We start from the raw sequence: 17435 nt of genomic DNA on the forward strand, positions 1-17435 counted from the left end.
ACACAATCTGTGATTCAATACAGCAGTACTGGTGCTTTAAACCTTGATACAAAATTCCAACCTACAACTCAAGGCATTTAGGCTTAACCTTAAAAAAAAAATTAAACCGCACCCCTCTGCGCCCCCTGGTGGTTATGGGCAGACTCAAAACAGCAGCTCCTAAATTACAGCAGGGGTCCAACTTTTCCATAAACCCCAACTTCCTAGCCCCAAAACTGCTCTATTAGACTTGACTAGGAGTGCTCTCTCCCTCCTTTACTCACCCGGATACACCGAAGAATATTCAATACCTGTGCATGAGTTGTCACACAATCTTACCAGTAACCAAGAGGTGAAACGATAGATTTTTGCTATTTTTTTAGTCTTTTCAGTTTTGAAACAGAAGGGATAACTGGATGCTGCAGATTAACTGCTGCAGTACCACAAGTAACCCAGCAAATCCCAACATTTCTTAGGAAACGAAGAGCAAAATCCTTCTGAGTTTTAATCTCACCTCTCCTGCTACCTCTCTCTCCCTTTGAACACAAACCCCAGTCCTATTAAAGATGTCAAAATCCCATGAAATAACACACCAAGAAATCACTGTACACTGAATTTTCCATTGCAAAAAAATCAGTAATAAAAAAAGCAAGAAACACGAGTTATTAAAAAAAACAAAAGACAAATGGTTCTTGTTTCATTTTTTTTCTGAAGAATCCCAGAATGGTTTGGATTGGAAAGGACCTTAAGGGTCATCTAATTCCAACTCCCCTGCTGTAAGCAGGGATGCCATTCACTAGAAGAGGTTGCTCAGGACCTATCCAACCTGGCCTTGAATACTTCTGTGGGCGAGTGATCCATCTTTCATAACTGAAGGCAGTTATACTACTTCCACACAAACTCTTCAGGCACTGCTAGACTTTGGATGCAATCACTGATACTGAACAAAAAATGAACTGCTGCTTCATTTTTCAACACTACCTTCTGCTTCCAAATGAGCACTTAGACCTTAGAATCAACAAACTTCTTCCTCTGAGAACACTGAAAACTACATAAACAACTCCTGGAACTTAAACTGACCATCTGTACCACAACTTTACCTTTCTTTGTTTAACTCTCTTCTATTTAAGGCTTTTAATTAGTATCAGGTCCATTCAGAAGAGTGTGGCATAGCTATCCCCTTACCCACACAGATTAGACTGTGCTTACAAGAATTTATAAAATAAAATCTCCAATCTCTAACACAGGATACAATCAGAAGTATCTTTAGATTTTAAAGAGTATTTTTAAAAACTCCCTGGATACAATAGTTTAGCTTAGAGATTTCAAAAGCATCCCAGGACTAGGCTATTAAGCCCTATAGCAGTGAAAATAACTGTACAGACTTCAAGGAATCAAAGGTAAATAAATTTTAAAAAGTCTTCTAGAACACCTGCATAAACTTCCTAATGAATTATGATTTGTCATGAGAACATGTATAAATAAAGCATTGTAATTTATGATGTCTACACACAATCTTATGGCAAAATTTCAATTATGTTTGTGCATGCATACACATGTAGACCTTTATCTCCTTCCAATCCTTATGCAATTTACTGATACAACTGAAGTTCATGCAGTATACTTGCATGCAGAACAGCTGCAGAGAAGAGACAGTATTTACAGAATTAAAAAAAAAATTATATTAATATTATGACCATTTTTGAAGAAAGCAATAAATTCTACTTACAGCTTCCAACTGATCCATAAGTTTGGATAAAAATTTACGGCATTCTGGCGTTTTACTGTCAATCTTCATCCCTGTCTGCATTGCATACAAACGACCTTGAAATGATACAAAACACAGAAAAACACTGAAAGTCATTACCTAAGGCAGATCCTTAAGCAAACAATGCAATGCCCCCCAACACACCTGAAAGACAAACTCATTATTTAACCATATACTGACTCCAGTACTAGTGAGCAGTGACAGCAAAATGTAAGGTTTGGCCTTGCAGAGATACTAGGAGATAGTTTGGGGAGATTTATGTTTTATTTTTCCCTAATGACTATTCTTACTCATTTTAAACTGATGTTTGTACCACTGTTATGCAATATCAAGTGCTTTTATAAATTACCACCATCCTCACTTGCAACTCACGCAAACAGGACCTTCAAAGTGATTGGAGGGAGTGTATGGATATAAATGGAACTTCATGTAGCAGGAACCAGTTATCCTTAAAAGCTTGAACAAATAGTACTAAGCACTTACTATCTACATGTATATGCATACATAGCATCAAAAACACTCAAGACAGAAACCTGATCTTCACATCAGGCAAGATAGCCTTTAGCAAACTTCCTCTCCAAGCAGAGTTGCCAGTTTTAAGTAAGGTCTTGAACATGATTAACATCTTCTGATTAAAAATTATCTTTTTACTACCAAAAAACTGTGAGTTTTAGATTTGCACATGGCAGAACTTTATAGGCTTTACGAAACTGTGGGCAAACACAAGCAAGCATTATTTGCTAGGATTAACACACATCGAGAAGGGAAAACAGCCAAAAACATTCAATAATCAAATGCAGAACATTTCCCACAAAAAAACGTATTCCTCTAACTCTCACTTCTGACTCTCAAGGGAGTCCTACAAAACACTTTCAAATGCAGAGTTTAAGAATCAAAAGCTGTAACTCCACCAAATATTGTCATGAGGTAGTTATTATGGAATATGCCATGTCCTTGTAGGACAGAGTTCTGCAAGCAACGCTAACTTGCCTCACAGCTTCAGCATCTTGTTCCTCCCAAGCACCTCTTCATACGCTAGAGAGAATCTTTTCCCTTCAAATTACCTCAGTAAACATGAATATAACACAACTGCTATCACATTGCATTTATCCTGATGCTTGCTGCAGAAGAAAACATTTTATATTCACAAGCTAGTCTGCCTTTTCCATCTATTAGCAATTTGTCTAATAAAATTTGATCTCTTTCTACAAAACTTACTTGGATTCTGCTGGTGACTGCCATAATTTAACTAATTTTTCTGGATTTTTGAAGTAGTATTTCTTATTTTATATACAACTGAGTGCTCAAACCAGACTAAGCCTACATTCCTTATTTGGGACTGCAAAGCTCACTTATTTTTGAATGTTAAAGCTGTTGGGCTGCCTAACCATTTAAAGACACTCCCCCTGAAAAATAAAATACTTGTGCTTTCCAGTGCCTCTCTATTTTTACTATTACAATGTATAGAAGGATCTAGCATCTTCATACTCAAGTTTTCAGTAAAGAACAACCAAGTGAAAGTCCTGAACAAAACTAAAGGAATTAGTAAAAACTTAAGAGCAACTACAATACCTGACCATGATGGAAGAATTTCCATGTAGGTTTCATCAAGTGACAACATTTCTGTTAAGTTAATTACTGATAGGTACTCTTAAGCCTGCTTAATTCATCTTCAGGATACTGACATGTTAATGTTAAACATTACAAAACTAGCACATATAAGGTTGAAATTAGATTTCAAAGACAGTCAAACACAGAGAGACAGAACTGTATCTAAGGCACTAAAATTAATATTAAAAGCAATCATCAATTAAAATACCATCATCACATTAAAAGGAGCTAATTTGCAGTCTTCAATTAAATTGATTTTTAAGTACATACTTGATTGTAAGCTCCCCTGAACCCATTTCATGGTATAATTTAACAATATAAAACTTAAGAATTAACATAAGGTTGCTAAACCTATGAACCATCTAGATCAGTTCTTTTTGATGGATGCCAAGATCAGATATTTTCAGGCAAATAAATTAACTTTAGACTGATATGTATTAGGGTGACAAATTCAAAATATATTCGTTCATTACGGGATAAAAATTTACCTTACTTGCTGAAGTATTCATCTTCAGATCTCATCCATAACTCTTTTACATAAAAAGAACTCTGCTTCCATATAAGTGGATCTTGCAAATGTCTTTAGCCTTGATCAGTTTAAAAATTAAAAGTTCTTCTACAGTGTAACTGCTACTCTTGTGTTACCTGTATATGGGTTTTTTCACTCTCACTGCAAATACATCCATTTATATTGTGAAAGCCAGGTATTTTTTTCTTCACTAATATCCCAAGGGGTGTATTTACTGAAACATCTGTAGACTTTGTAAAAAGCCCTGAAAAACCAGCCCTGTCCTGTCTTAGGATTTCAGCAGGTGAGAAAGACTTTAGGACTCCTTTAGGCACTCCAATGAACAAATGCTGAACAACTCTTGAACACACAGAAATCACATGGCAGAGAACAACAGTTACAGAAACAAGAAAAATGTTTTTCTTGTCCATATATAAGGTTACACTGTGGGTGACACCAAGCAATCTTCCACACCAACACCTTCCTCCTAACGAAACATTCTACGACCAAGGTACTCAAGGTTCCTAGGTTGTTAAAAATCAAAGTACTATTATCCAAAGCACAGACTGTCAAGAAAGAGTGAAGGCGCTCTTGCAGCAGCAGCTCTAAGATACCAGGAACAGAGACATCCTAGAGACAGACTATTAATGTCACCTGAGATAAGATTAAATGTGTTCCATGTGTCACAGCAATTACATTTCTGTGCCACACAACTGACCACAGTAGACAGTTACCACATGCAGCCACCAAGTCTCAGTTTGTATCAACACCTACAGAAATTGTTAAGATTTCCTGAAAGATCTTATTAACTAGCAAAGGGTCAAAGCACACTTAAGTTACCCTAACAAGAGAGTCTACTGTGATCTTTAAAAGCTTTTGAAGTCTGGAATTTTTGCATGCTCACTTCTTCACATACATTCATATGTTTGAAAGAAGGGCTAACCTGTCCAGAGACAGGCCTCTGATGAAGCCATTGTTCAGGTAAAGGCAAAAGCTATCCCTTTTTTTGTCAAGTAAGTGGTGATCAAGAAAGAGCACAAAGTCTGTGAAAACAACTACTGACAGAGCATCACTACCAAGTAGCATTCAGAGCCAAAAGGTAGTCTTGGCTCAGATACTATTGATAAAACACTGATAAAACCTGATTGCAATGAAAGATGAGGAAACCTTCAGGTCCAGAAATGCAAAGCAGACACTACCAGTCAAAATCTCCACAAACATCAGTTTCAGCTGATTAACTGAAGGAACAGAAGAAAAGTACTCTCTCCCAGTTTGAATCTCATCAGGGACACACAGAATGTTGTTAAGTATGTTCAGGTACACTTACTGCTTTACTCAGTGCTGCTCTAGTCAAAAGTAGGGCTTTGGGATTGAAAACCTCTACCATTAAACTTACCAAACAAACAGAAGGTGAAATAGTTGAAAAACTGAAAGAACTAGAGATTTCTAGGAAAAGAAACAAAATAAGGAGAGGAGGAAATAAATTGGTATTTATCTTGAAAGACAATACTGAAATAAATATAATAACTTTTTAATGTTTTAAAATTTTGCTTTTGAAATTATCTGTATGAAGAGCAATATGGGAGTGAATCTGAAAGCAGTAAGCAATCCTTTGCCATACTGCTGACAACAGGAAAAAGCATCTACAAGTTATACTTTTTCCATTTTTGAGTATTATTATATCATATTCCTAAGGAAAAAAAAATATTTCCAAATGGGAGTTCTTCCACATCTGTGCCTTCTGTTATCCTCTCTGCTCTAATTTTGAAATAGGCCAAGTACTCTACAAGAAGGCTGTCTGTAAGACTGTGTTGGTTTTGATACTACTACCTTTGCCAGTTAGTTCTCTTCATTATCTTTTGTGTGTGCTTGATCACACAAGTATTACTTATAGTAAAGACACATCATTGTAACTGAAAAATATGTTTTCACCTAGTGAAGTAAATCCATTCATGTCCTTTTCCTGCCTAACTTGCAGCAAACGGGCAAATGCACCTCATTACTAAATTTTCAGCAGCAAGAGCAAAATACACATTTCCTTTGTTAATATCCTTAGTCAAATTTTAAACTAGCAATTAATGGTCAAAGAACTGTCCTCCATGTTTATGTTGACATGTAATCTCAGTAGCAAATAACTCATAAGCGAGGGGTCAAAAGTTTACCACCTCCAGGATCTCCACTAAGAAAGTCAACAGTGACATGAGTTCAGTTGCCCCCTTTCCCCACATCCAAAAGAAAATAAATTATTTACATTCCATTAAATACAGTTGTTCTGATTTCTGCAATATTGCAAAAGCAATGAACATTATTATTAGTATGCTTGCTAAGTCACAGAACTTTTGTTTCAATGGAAGTGGTTCAATTTCTAATAAGTGGAAAGTAATCTCCCGAACAGTACAGACGCCACAAAAGAAATCCTCATAGTGTTATGTATTTCAAATGCATTGTTTTACCTTATAGAATACCACACTTGAAAGGCCATTTTACATCAAAATCATTTTGGTTTTCTCTTTGGAGAACTTCTCTATACATTGAACAAAATGTTTAAAGTGCATGTCCCTAATGACCAGTGACACACTGTTAAAACTAAAGAACTTGACTTACAGGAGGCATTTGTTTAGGAACTTCTAATAAAAGAAAATCCTCTGTGAACAGCCACGCTTCTGAAAATGTTGATATAAAAGAAAACTAAACCCATACAATGCAGCTGCAAATATTTTCAAGTTTTAAAGCCTAAATGTATATGAAGAATGTAGACAATCTTGGAAATAAATGACCTGTATTTCTTATCTCTCTTCACTATTTATGATTAAGATCTGGAATATCTGGGAACAAACAGATGAATGAAGTTATTCTTCCTTTTTGTTTTATGCACTCAGTTTTATAATAGATACAACTATTTTTTGACCCTCTCTATTCAAACCAAGTAGCAAAAAAGACTTTTATGCGGCCAACAAAGTAGTACTGTATGTGCAGAAATTAAAGTACTAAGGAGGTAAAGGAGGCTACGGAGAGCTAATGTTTAAATAACATCAGAAGTAGAGCTAAAGTCACTTGTAATTTTACACACAAAGACACAACTGTTTTGCCAATTATTAACTAAGAGAGTTTGCTCAGAGTTTGCAGACAGGACATTTATCTTCAAATTCATAAAGACTTGGCAAGTTATCATTCTCACAAAAATGTTTTGCCAAGACAACTACAAAATATACATCTTGATTTGCTGCCCTTAATCTTTGTTCAGTAAATACTAAGTGTGGGTGTGCTGGCTGGAATTATACAGTGAGCTTTACAGAAACTTCTCTGCCTTTATTTATGTCACGTAATACCATGTTATTTTTCCTTTGCTAATACACAGCACAATTTCAGAGCAAGTATTTTGTCTCTAGTATGTGCCAGACATTCATTCCTCATACACAGTAAGTTACTCCAGATTTATGTTTGGATAACAACTGAAACTCCCCTCACTCCCATTTTAAACTAAATTTGTGCCAAGTAAAAAATACTGGAGAACAAAAGTTCCAGCCAGCAAGCATGCACAATAGGTTTATTCTCTATCTTCTAAATTCTGTCCTACTACCCATCTTTCTCTTTCCTGGTCTAACAGGATCAAAAGATTATACTTTTTTTTTCCTGTGTGTATTTAATTCTCTAGCATAGAAAATAAATTATTAGCTAATGAAATATTTTTGACATTTGATAGCAACAAACTGACATAAAATAGTAATAAATACCATTGCAATAAATTTTAGTGATATTTTGATTCTGATTAAGGGATGAAAGCTTTACCAGGCTGTAATTTATTACTCATTCATATTCTACATCCCTTTGTCAAACCACTGACAGAAAAACGTTTGTAAAACGCTTGGTACAGGAAGCCAACAGCTGGAATACAAATGTGGGAAGCAAAGGGCACAAAGACATTAAATTGGATTCTACTCAAATCCAAAACTACTGGAAACATTTTCATACAAAAATGCTCTTGCTCTCATAAATATTAGTGTGTCATATTTCAACCATGTAATTTCTGCATGCAGGTCATAAATATATTTCTACATGGCTAAGTCCAATCTGTCTGAATTCAAGGACTTTTACAAAGAGATTTAACATACTGACAAACAAATTTGGAAGGTCTTACACTGTCTCTTCCTTACATGATGCCGAAGGAAACTTGCAAAAGACAAGACATTAGGCTGGCACCATCAACTGAAAAACTAAAACGTTCCAGAGAAACCAAACTACTTTCAAATACTTATTTTCAAGTAAAATTAACTTAGGGAAACCTGTAAGAAAAAAAAATATAATGCAAAAGTGGGAGAAATGAACACTACAAAAAATATAATTAAGAAACTCAAAAGAAGATAGCATCACGACCCTCTTGCCTCCCAGATTCTTTAATAGTATTCTAAATCTTACTGAATAAAATGAGTGGGTAACAGCATAGTACATTACATGCTAGACAAATTTTATTAAGTCAAAATGATCTCAAATGCCTTTTAAAACGCCTGAAAGTTTGAGTAAGTCCCCTTACAATTCACTTTAATAAGTAAATAATAGACAAGCTAAATAGGCATAACAAAATTTCCAATGACAAACACGACTGATAACTATTAAGGTTAGATGACAAAACAAACAACATAACAATACCTACTATGAATCTCAGGAAATGATTGTATTCTACACTACGCCACTTCAGTCTGGTTTAAGGACTTATTTTGGTCTTGCAAAATTTGAGTAACAGTATATGTACAATTCATAAGCTTCTAAGCTTTTCTACAATATTTAAACTACTTGTATTTTTAAAATCTGGTCTCTACAGTCAAATAAAGAAAACAAAGTATTTCCAATTAAAACAGAAAAACTACATTAAACATGGATTTACAGCATTTGAGATCTTTAGAATGTGAAAAGAGGAGAAGGCAGCTACTCTGGATTAGTTGTGGTCAAGTCATGAGGATAAAACAGCTTTTAGTGATTAGAGCACAAATCTCAAACACCCTTCTTGTTTAGTTTAAACTGGAAGAAGCCTATTTCATGTCTTTAAACTACTCTGTGAGGTGAACCAAAGTGCCTTAGATGACCAGGAGATAAGCTTCCAAAGTGTACTCCTGACCTTATTGGCTACCAGCACCCACAGCTGAATTAGGAGAATGTCACCAGCAGGTTGAGGCAAGTGATCTTTCTGTTCTACTCAGCACTGGTGAGCCACACCTGCAGCCCTGGGAAGGGCCACAAGGCTGATGAAAGGCTAGGGACATGTCACATCAGGAGAGGCAGAGAGCTCAGACTGTTTAACTCTTGAAAAGCAAAGAGGGTCCTATCACTGTGTCTAAATACCTGATGAGAGGAGGATGGCAGTGGGGAGTGAAGACAAAGCCAGACCCTTCTCAGTGGTGTCCAGTGACAGGACGAGAGGCAATGGGCTCAAAATGAAATACAAGAAATCCCATTTAAACATAAGAAAAATCTTCTACTGCCTGGGTAATCACACACTGGAACAGTGCTCTCAGGAGTCGTGGAGTCACCATCCTTGGGGATGTTCAAAAACTGACTGCAGGCAGTCCTGACCTACCTGCCCTAGTGATTATGCTCTGAGCAGGGCATTGCACGAAGTGATGTACAAAGCCCTCCAATCTTGCAAATCAAAATGTTGATGTTGATGCATCCCTCCTTCAAAGGCAGCAGCACACCTCAGGCAGGAAAAGCATACCTCAGTTGTTAATTCTACTTCCAGAGGTTTAAGTTGAGTAAGTATGTAGCAAAAAATGGTGAATTGTATGGTGGAAAAAATGCACCTTAGTATATTTACACTATACAACTGACATTTAGGAGTTGTATACAAATACACGTAACTCAGAAAAGGTTTCAATCTCTGACGTACACTTGTTTTGTATGTTCTCCTTCCTATCTCTGTCAGAACAGATTATTTTAAAATATTACCTATGTAATCAAAGCAAGTGCCCAAAATACTACACAACAGTTAATACTGTCTTAATTTTTGCCACTACCCACAGTCTGCTTTAAGGATTGTGGAGTTTATACAATCATCTTTGTTATTCCCACCACTTTTTTAGTTTTTCTATCTCCACAGACAAAGCAGTTTTGAAAGCACAGTCTTCCCCAGTTACAAATTTTTCCAATAATCAGAGCAAACAAACTGAAAACAGAAAAAAATAGAAAGCAAAAGTATAAATTGAAAAAAATTTTAGCTTATACTCATAGCAGAATCAAAACAAGTCTCACAGTACACTATGAAATTGGTATTTACTTAAATATCTGATTTAAACATATTAACTTACCCTGAGTAAAGAACAGATTAAATATATTCTTCATATGCAAGCTCTAATAAAAGCCTTTAAACATTTGTTGTATTAGTAGCCCACAAAATAGTTTTCTGCCACCAGCAATGTAAGAATATGGAAAATGTACTTTTACAAATGGACAATATAAAGCTAGTACAAAAGATGAATATTTAAACTGGAAAGCTCAGATATTCGATCATATTAGATATGGAATTCTACAAGCAAATTTTTTAGGCATTTCAATTTCACAATGTCCCAGTATAAATGAGCTCAATAAGTATGTGTTGAATCTCTGCAAATACAGCAAATACCAGTTACTTTTAATTTTATTAATGCTTCTTAGTTACATGCATCTTCTAAATTAATCATTCAGAATGCACCAAGACACAATAAAAATTGAGTAATTTAAAAGTTCAATTAAAATATTTGACCATTATTAGTCATTCCTATTAAGAAGAACTAATTGGATTGGTAAAGGCTAAGAACTGGTAAAAAATAATGGTATTTCAGTTGTAAAGTTGCACAGTAACTATATTTCCCAAATTGTTAATCTGGCCATGAACTTCACAGTCATTTTTTTGTAATAATAATACTAAAAAACTCTTATAATTTGTATGCAGAGAAGCTTGTTTCACAGGTGTCTGACTACACTTGAAAGTGACAAGCCAGTCACATTTAAGAAATGGATATTTCTCTTAAAAGCTGAATGACTTTTGTTTCAAGAGGTTGTCAACTAGTTGTGGAATAAAAGTTGTCTCTTGCTTTTCTCTCTCGCTTGACCTTACGAAACCACAAATGTTAATACAACAGTATGGAAGCATTTCTCTGATGCTTTTCAATCTCAAAAATTAAAAATTGAAGATTTTTTCATGCCTCTTTTATACAGATCATATCTACTGATCTTACATTATTGTTTCCTATGTTTAGTAGACTGTAAAGCAAAAGTCACCACACTTTGCTTTTTGAAATTTACTAGAAACATGATTTCTCACATGAGTTCATTGACTATCCAAACACTGTTCATGAAACGTCAGTCCTTTTCTGGCAACTCACTGGCATTCTCACAAGACATTTGAAATAGAACATCAATGTTCAGTAAGTATAGACTACCACATATTTTTGCAAAGATATTAACAATGCAACCGGAAGGCTGAAACAACAGTCATTAATGAAATCTGCATTTAACTCTAAACTTGAAGGTTTTGGAAGATACAGTTACCTCTCAAACCTTGCAATTTAAAAAAAAATAAAACTAACTCATCAGTCCAACTGCTTATGCCACAGTTGGAGACGTGATTTCTTCAGTTATTACAGGCCAGAGACTTTTTCTTATCAGAGCCTGCCTCCTTGTGTCTGCAAAATAACATCTCAAAGTAGTTAGACTCAAGTAAGTTTTTAACATAAAAAGTTATTTTATTGACTATCAATTACACATTTGCCCTTTGCTAGGCAACCAATGAAACATACTTTTCAGGTATTCCATAATACCTGCTGAATAAACTAACCTTTACTGAAATAGCTACATACTTAATGACAATGATTAACAAATAATACAAAAATGAAAAAAGTATCACATGGGGAGGAAACAATTTTAAAATAAGGTGGTAGATTAGCAGAATGTTTACATTAACATTAATGTAAATGGACACTTACATTAACCATTAAGTGTCTAATCTCTTAAAAAGGAGAATTATTTTGTGAGATCATGCAATTTTAAAAATTTTACAAAAATTTTACAAAAATTAAACCTGGTTTCTTTATTTCTCTACAGCCTGTGTTCTGGGTAGAAGAAATGTTACAACCATGTGAATTTATGGTGCACACTGTCAGGAAAAAAATATTTTAATTACTTCAATCAATTACATCCATATACTAACAATAGATAGGGCTAAAAAGGTAACAGTATACACACAACATATAAAGCTACTGATCGTATTCTGCTTTGATTCTGAATACCTAATAAAGAGGTTAAGAACGAAGGTTTTGTGAGGATTACACAGGATTACCAGCAACAAACCAGTTTTTAAATTTTTGCAATGTGGAAGTACCACAACCAAAGAAGTGTTGTGTTAGATTGTACAAGAATGTACAAGAACATCAATATTCAACATTTTACCTTTCATACGGAAAATTATGTGGCAGTTGAAAAAGACAAATAATCCCCGCTGTAGCTATTTATATTGTGCAACACAGATTAATTTTAATTAAATTACAGTTTCTGTAAATCAACATATGCCAGCAATACCAAAAAAGCAGGAGTCCTGCCTTTGCCCCCAGCCACTGTGTCTTGTTTCTTTTCTTTGTCTGTGTGGGAACACAGCTGTTTAAGCAGCAGTGAATTGGGCTGGCTGAAAAATAGCTTATTATTGTCTTTCATCATACAGTTACATCAACATTTGCTTCTAAAGCAGTCCAGGGTTGGGAATGAGAAGCCAGAGAAGGAATACTCCATTTTCTTTAGGTGGCATTACTGATTTATGCTAGCTTAATGCTCAAAATGCACTGCAACACAAGAGAAAAAAAAAGGGAAATAAATTATGTAATTGTCACATAAATTTCCAGCTTTAAGAGTGCACCTACAGAACCTGAGACACAAAAACATTAACAAGAGTAGTAAGTAGTTCTTTGAAAAATTTATTGCTAAGCTATAGAAAGCAGTATTTTATGTTGCAAAAACATCTTGCCAGAGTTCACTTGCTACCAATCCTCAAATTAATTTGTGTCACAGCTCTTATTATTAGACATATAAAAGTGCAATTTAACTAAAATTAATATAAATCAAAACCTAGCATACATATGCCCATACTGCAAACTACTGTGCCATAGCAACATTAATAATATTGTGACTGAAGCTTTTTTCTGGGTATGACCCACTTATGGCAACATTCCAAAGCTATAAACACATCACTCTTCAGACTGATAGTTCCACCCACCAGCTAACCAGTGATCCCCTTCACAGAGTGGCTGCGTAAGCAGCTTTGGGATGGAACACGGCCTTTCAACAACACAGGGTGCACTCTGCTGTGTTTCACCAGCCCACTGCTCCTGGGGCAAGCAGGGTGCCAGGCACAGGCCACAGCAGCTCCTGGTGCTGGGACATGCAGGGTGCCAGACACAGCAGCTCCTGCTCCTGGGACATGCAGGGTGCTAGGAGCAGCAGCTCCTGGTACTGGGACATGCAAGGTGCCAGACACAGCAGCTCCTGGTGCTGGGACATGCAGGGTGCCAGACATGTGCCTGCAGATGAGGCTGGTGGGGAAGTGCCAGCACAGAGAACCACACACAATGTAGCACACACCGAGTTTTCCTCACTCTAGTCCTTCCATACAATACATTATATAAAATGTATAAAGCTCCGCTGAAACCCATTTCAAAGGCTCCACAAAGATATGCTCATTTTTTTCAATGAAGCATCTAATGAGATGCAGTGCTTTAACCCTACATAAATCCACATTGCTTTCAAAACATTATCTGAAAGGAATCCTGAAATCTTTTTGTAACCCCTGTTCTACACTTCTGAAAATCTATCTTTTTAGTAGGGCTTTTACTATTCATAGCATGCTAGGAGTAAATACACAGTATATTTTTTTTGACAGTAGCAATATTAATAATTAATACTTTGGGATTCCATGTAATTATGCCAAACCCATGATGTTAAAAATTAATGTTTCATAAACCTTACTTTTGCTTCAAAGCCAGAACTAAATGAAGAAAAAACAAACAACTATGGGGCACAAGTACGGCATTTTATTCAATCCAAACGCATCCACCATGGGAGGAAGTGTGTGTCATCAGTGGAACACTGGTAAAAACACATTCTTCTCCTTTGTGCACTTAAAAAAAGAAAGGATCTGAGCAAGACCTAACTTGCAAAACAGGTGTCAGTGCTTTTTACTTTATATTTCACTGTAACGAAACAGATACCTCTAGAATACAGTCTTTGCTATATTCAGTAATGAACCAGATTTGTTGAAGTACTCAGATGAAAAAATAAAATTTTCAGACTACTTAGGACAGACAAGGCAAACGACTTTACAGAAAATGGTAATTATCCAACATAGGTTGTTTCCTCTACGTGAAGACGTAAGTTTGCAAAAGACAAAGAAAAGTAGAGATCATACACTAAAAACATTTCTGGTTTGAAACAGACTTGTATTTTTTCACCTACACCAATGCATGTCTTTTTCTTGTATAGCCAGACAGTGTGCTACATCTGACAGAAAAATCCAAAGAAATAAAGAAAAACAAATGAATAAAAAACCCCTCAGTGCAACTTGACCTAGCTGGTGCTTCCTGCCACACAGTGTCACTTGTCCTGTGTTTTTCCAGTAAATAAAGAGCTAGTGCTACTGAGAACATCCAGTGCTCTGTTATGTGGCTATCTCACCTTCCTGGTTGCACTTTTCCACATTAGCCCATTACTGCTGTGTAACACAGAAAAGGTAAAATTAATCTTCTGTCACTCAGATGACAGTTTTTTCAGAGCTATCTGAAATGTGAATTTCACGAATTCATCCTTCTAAATTAAGATCACCTAATAAAAAAACTACCAGTTAGTTCTACATCTATTTTTTATTTCATTATTTTTGAAGACAAACCAAGTAAATCCCTCAAATGACTTCATATCTCAATAAAAATACCAATGCTGTGATGACCCATCTTCCTTCCCTTTAAGGGTGGGTTGTCAACAACATAAACACACATTTCTGGCAATCTGCTAGTCTTAGGCCCTTTACCAGTGTAGCTTAACTGTAACAGGAATTTAAGACTAACAGCAAGCTTGTATTTCTTGATTCATTATGCAAAGTCTTTTAAAAAGGCTCACAGTCCACGCTGAGAACCATTAGCTTAGAAGCCACATCAGCTTGAAAATTTTACATATTAATTTGCAAGTTTTACAGTAAGGTTTTGCTGTGCTCATTTCAGCCAAAGAAGCAGAAAAAGAGCAAACCACTCCCTCTGAGAACTCCGAGAAAGTGGCAAAGCCTCACAGAGGAGAAAATGAAAGCTTCTATCAGCACTAAAGATTCTCAAACTCAAAATACTTATTCAGGGTTACGCAGGACCGAAGGGAAGTCTTTTCAGGAGAACAAAAACTCTGAAAAACTTCTCGAATGCTATTTTTTGCCGTTCCGATCAGGACTGCCCCATCACGGTGCCGTACCAGCAGCCGGCCGGGCACTCCGCCCGCCCAGAGGCTGCACCTCCGCAAGCACGGAGCGCAGGAACGGCGGGTGGGGCTGCCGCGACCACCCCGCACCGCCCAGAGGTGGGGCTTCCCCCCGCCCCCGCGCATCCCACGGCCCGCCCGGGCGGGCAGGGGAGGAGCGCTCCGCCCGCTGCAGCGGCCGCCGGGCCGGGCCCGGCGGGACGGCGCCGCGGCGCCTCCTCACTCACAGTAGTACGCCACCACGGGCTCGCGCTTGTCCAGCTCCTGCGCGGTCCGCAGATGGTGCTGGATGCTCTTGAGCTGCGGCGGCAGCGGGGGCAGCGCCGGGGCCGCCATGGCGCGGGCGGCGGCGGAGGCGGCGGGGCGCGGGTCTCGATCCCGGGGCTGGTGCGCGCCGCTTCCGCTTCCGGCTCGGGCGCCGTGGGCGGGCGGGGGGCGGGGCGCGGGTAGCGCCCTCTGCTGGCCGGGAGGGGGCGGGCGGGGCTGTCCGTCCATCCATCTGTCTATCCATCCATCCCTCCGTCCGTCCGTCTGTCTGCCTGCCTGCCTGCCTACGGGTTCCTACAGCCTTAAACCTGCGTGGCCCCTTAGTGCTTGAAACGCGTCCCACAGCAGCCGCGAGGAAGGGCTGGAGACTTCGGGGCGGTCGGGGCTGCTCCTGGCTGCAGCCTGGCCCCGGCTGCCCAGGGCTGGGCAGTGGCGCCCTCCCCGTCCCTTCTGCCTCCCTTCTTTGGCAGGCCAGCCCAGAGAGCTGTGCAGACCTGGCCTGTGCAGGTACACCTGCAAGTAAAATCCCTTCTCAGACTGAAACTTCTCCTTGGGCTGTGCCGAGGCTTGCCAAGGTCCGTGAGGCCCTTGAGTGCCTTCCCTTCTGGGCCTCCGCGTTTTATCCCCAAAAGCTGTTGTCTGCAAAAATTGTATTAGTTACCTGGTATGCAACCAGCCAATAAATACACATTCGAGAGAGATATTGATTATTCATTTCAGAGTTGTGCGAGCCTGGGTGTTTGGGGGTATTCCATAAATCAAGCACCCCAACTATCAGCACTTTACTATTTATGCATTTTAGCAAACAAAGGCTGCTTTGTTTTTTAATAAGAGAACAGTAGTTCTCTTATTAGTTAGTTTTTTGTATTCTGTTGATTCTCTTGCTTCTTCTGGTAATTAGTGAGCATATTTAGTCTTTCTCGTTTGAGTCACTGGGTTTCTTGGGTCACTGGTCCATGAGCTGGAAATCCTGACTGGTGGTCAGGATTTCCCCCTGCCAGACCTGCCTTTCACCCAGTTGGAGCTGATTGCAGCACAGTAGCTGAGTGCCTTATTATAAGAAACGTATTTGTTTCTTCGTTATTTTGTGAGTTCTACCAAATGGCCCTTTGGCCTGTAACTTGTGCATTCCTTGTGTCAACTACCACTGGGCATCCTTCTTCCCAAGCTTTGTTAACCTCCCCCAGAGTCTGAGATGGATGAAAAATGTCAAGCTCTAAACCTGGCAAACAATGTAAACCTGGTAAACAAGGCAATTCCACTACCAAGTGATTTGTTTTTCTAACACTTGGACATCAGTTAGAGCTTGCTTGTTAGCTGCTCTCTGTTTTCACAGATTAAATCTCCCTTGTTGTTGATTACGTTTGAAAGTATTTGAAGATTAAACATCAAAAAAATTTCCTTTCTAAATTTAACATACTCCACATTTTGTAATATTACCAATGCCTGGCTAATAGGACTGGGCTGCTTCCTGGTGGCTATCAGAAAGTCTGTCAGCCCTGGAACATGCATCTCCCAGGATCACCCCTTCCCAGATAACTTTTTCTCAGAGGAACCTCCAGGGATTTCTGGGTTTGTGAAGAGGGGATAAGAACAGCACAAGAAAAGCTAACTGTTGAAGCAAAATGGTTTCAAATGAATCTCACAAGTTATTGCAATATAAATTTAGTTTCTGTTACCTCATTCTGATGGCATAGTTAAAACTATTTTTACATTTCTTTTAGGTAGCCCTTTTGCCAAACCTCTTCCTGAGCTCGAAGTGTCTGTTTGCAAAGGAAGAGAATGTCAGTGCTCCAGGGCATAAAGAAGGGTGCATGCTGGAGGGAGGCA

The 17435-nt window shown here is 38.0% G+C and overlaps 1 protein-coding gene across 2 annotated transcripts in view; it reads right to left on the reverse strand.

Annotated features, from left to right (window-relative positions):
- VTA1 (vesicle trafficking 1) overlaps nt 1–15755 on the reverse strand; it is a 39630-nt gene extending 23875 nt beyond the window's left edge. For both annotated transcript variants that reach the window (XM_041469810.1, XM_041469809.1), the window contains exons 1-2: nt 15566–15755; nt 1709–1803 (exon numbers count right to left, since the gene is read on the reverse strand). In XM_041469810.1, coding sequence (XP_041325744.1) covers nt 1709–1803; nt 15566–15674 — 204 coding nt within the window. In that variant the 5' untranslated portion in view covers nt 15675–15755. The remainder of the gene's footprint in view (nt 1–1708; nt 1804–15565) is intronic.
- Nucleotides 15756–17435: the final 1680 nt, after the last annotated feature.

The sequence above is a fragment of the Pyrgilauda ruficollis genome, unplaced genomic scaffold (genome assembly GCF_017590135.1).
Source record: "Pyrgilauda ruficollis isolate IOZ18807 unplaced genomic scaffold, ASM1759013v1 scaffold24, whole genome shotgun sequence".
Taxonomy (NCBI): domain Eukaryota; kingdom Metazoa; phylum Chordata; class Aves; order Passeriformes; family Passeridae; genus Pyrgilauda; species Pyrgilauda ruficollis.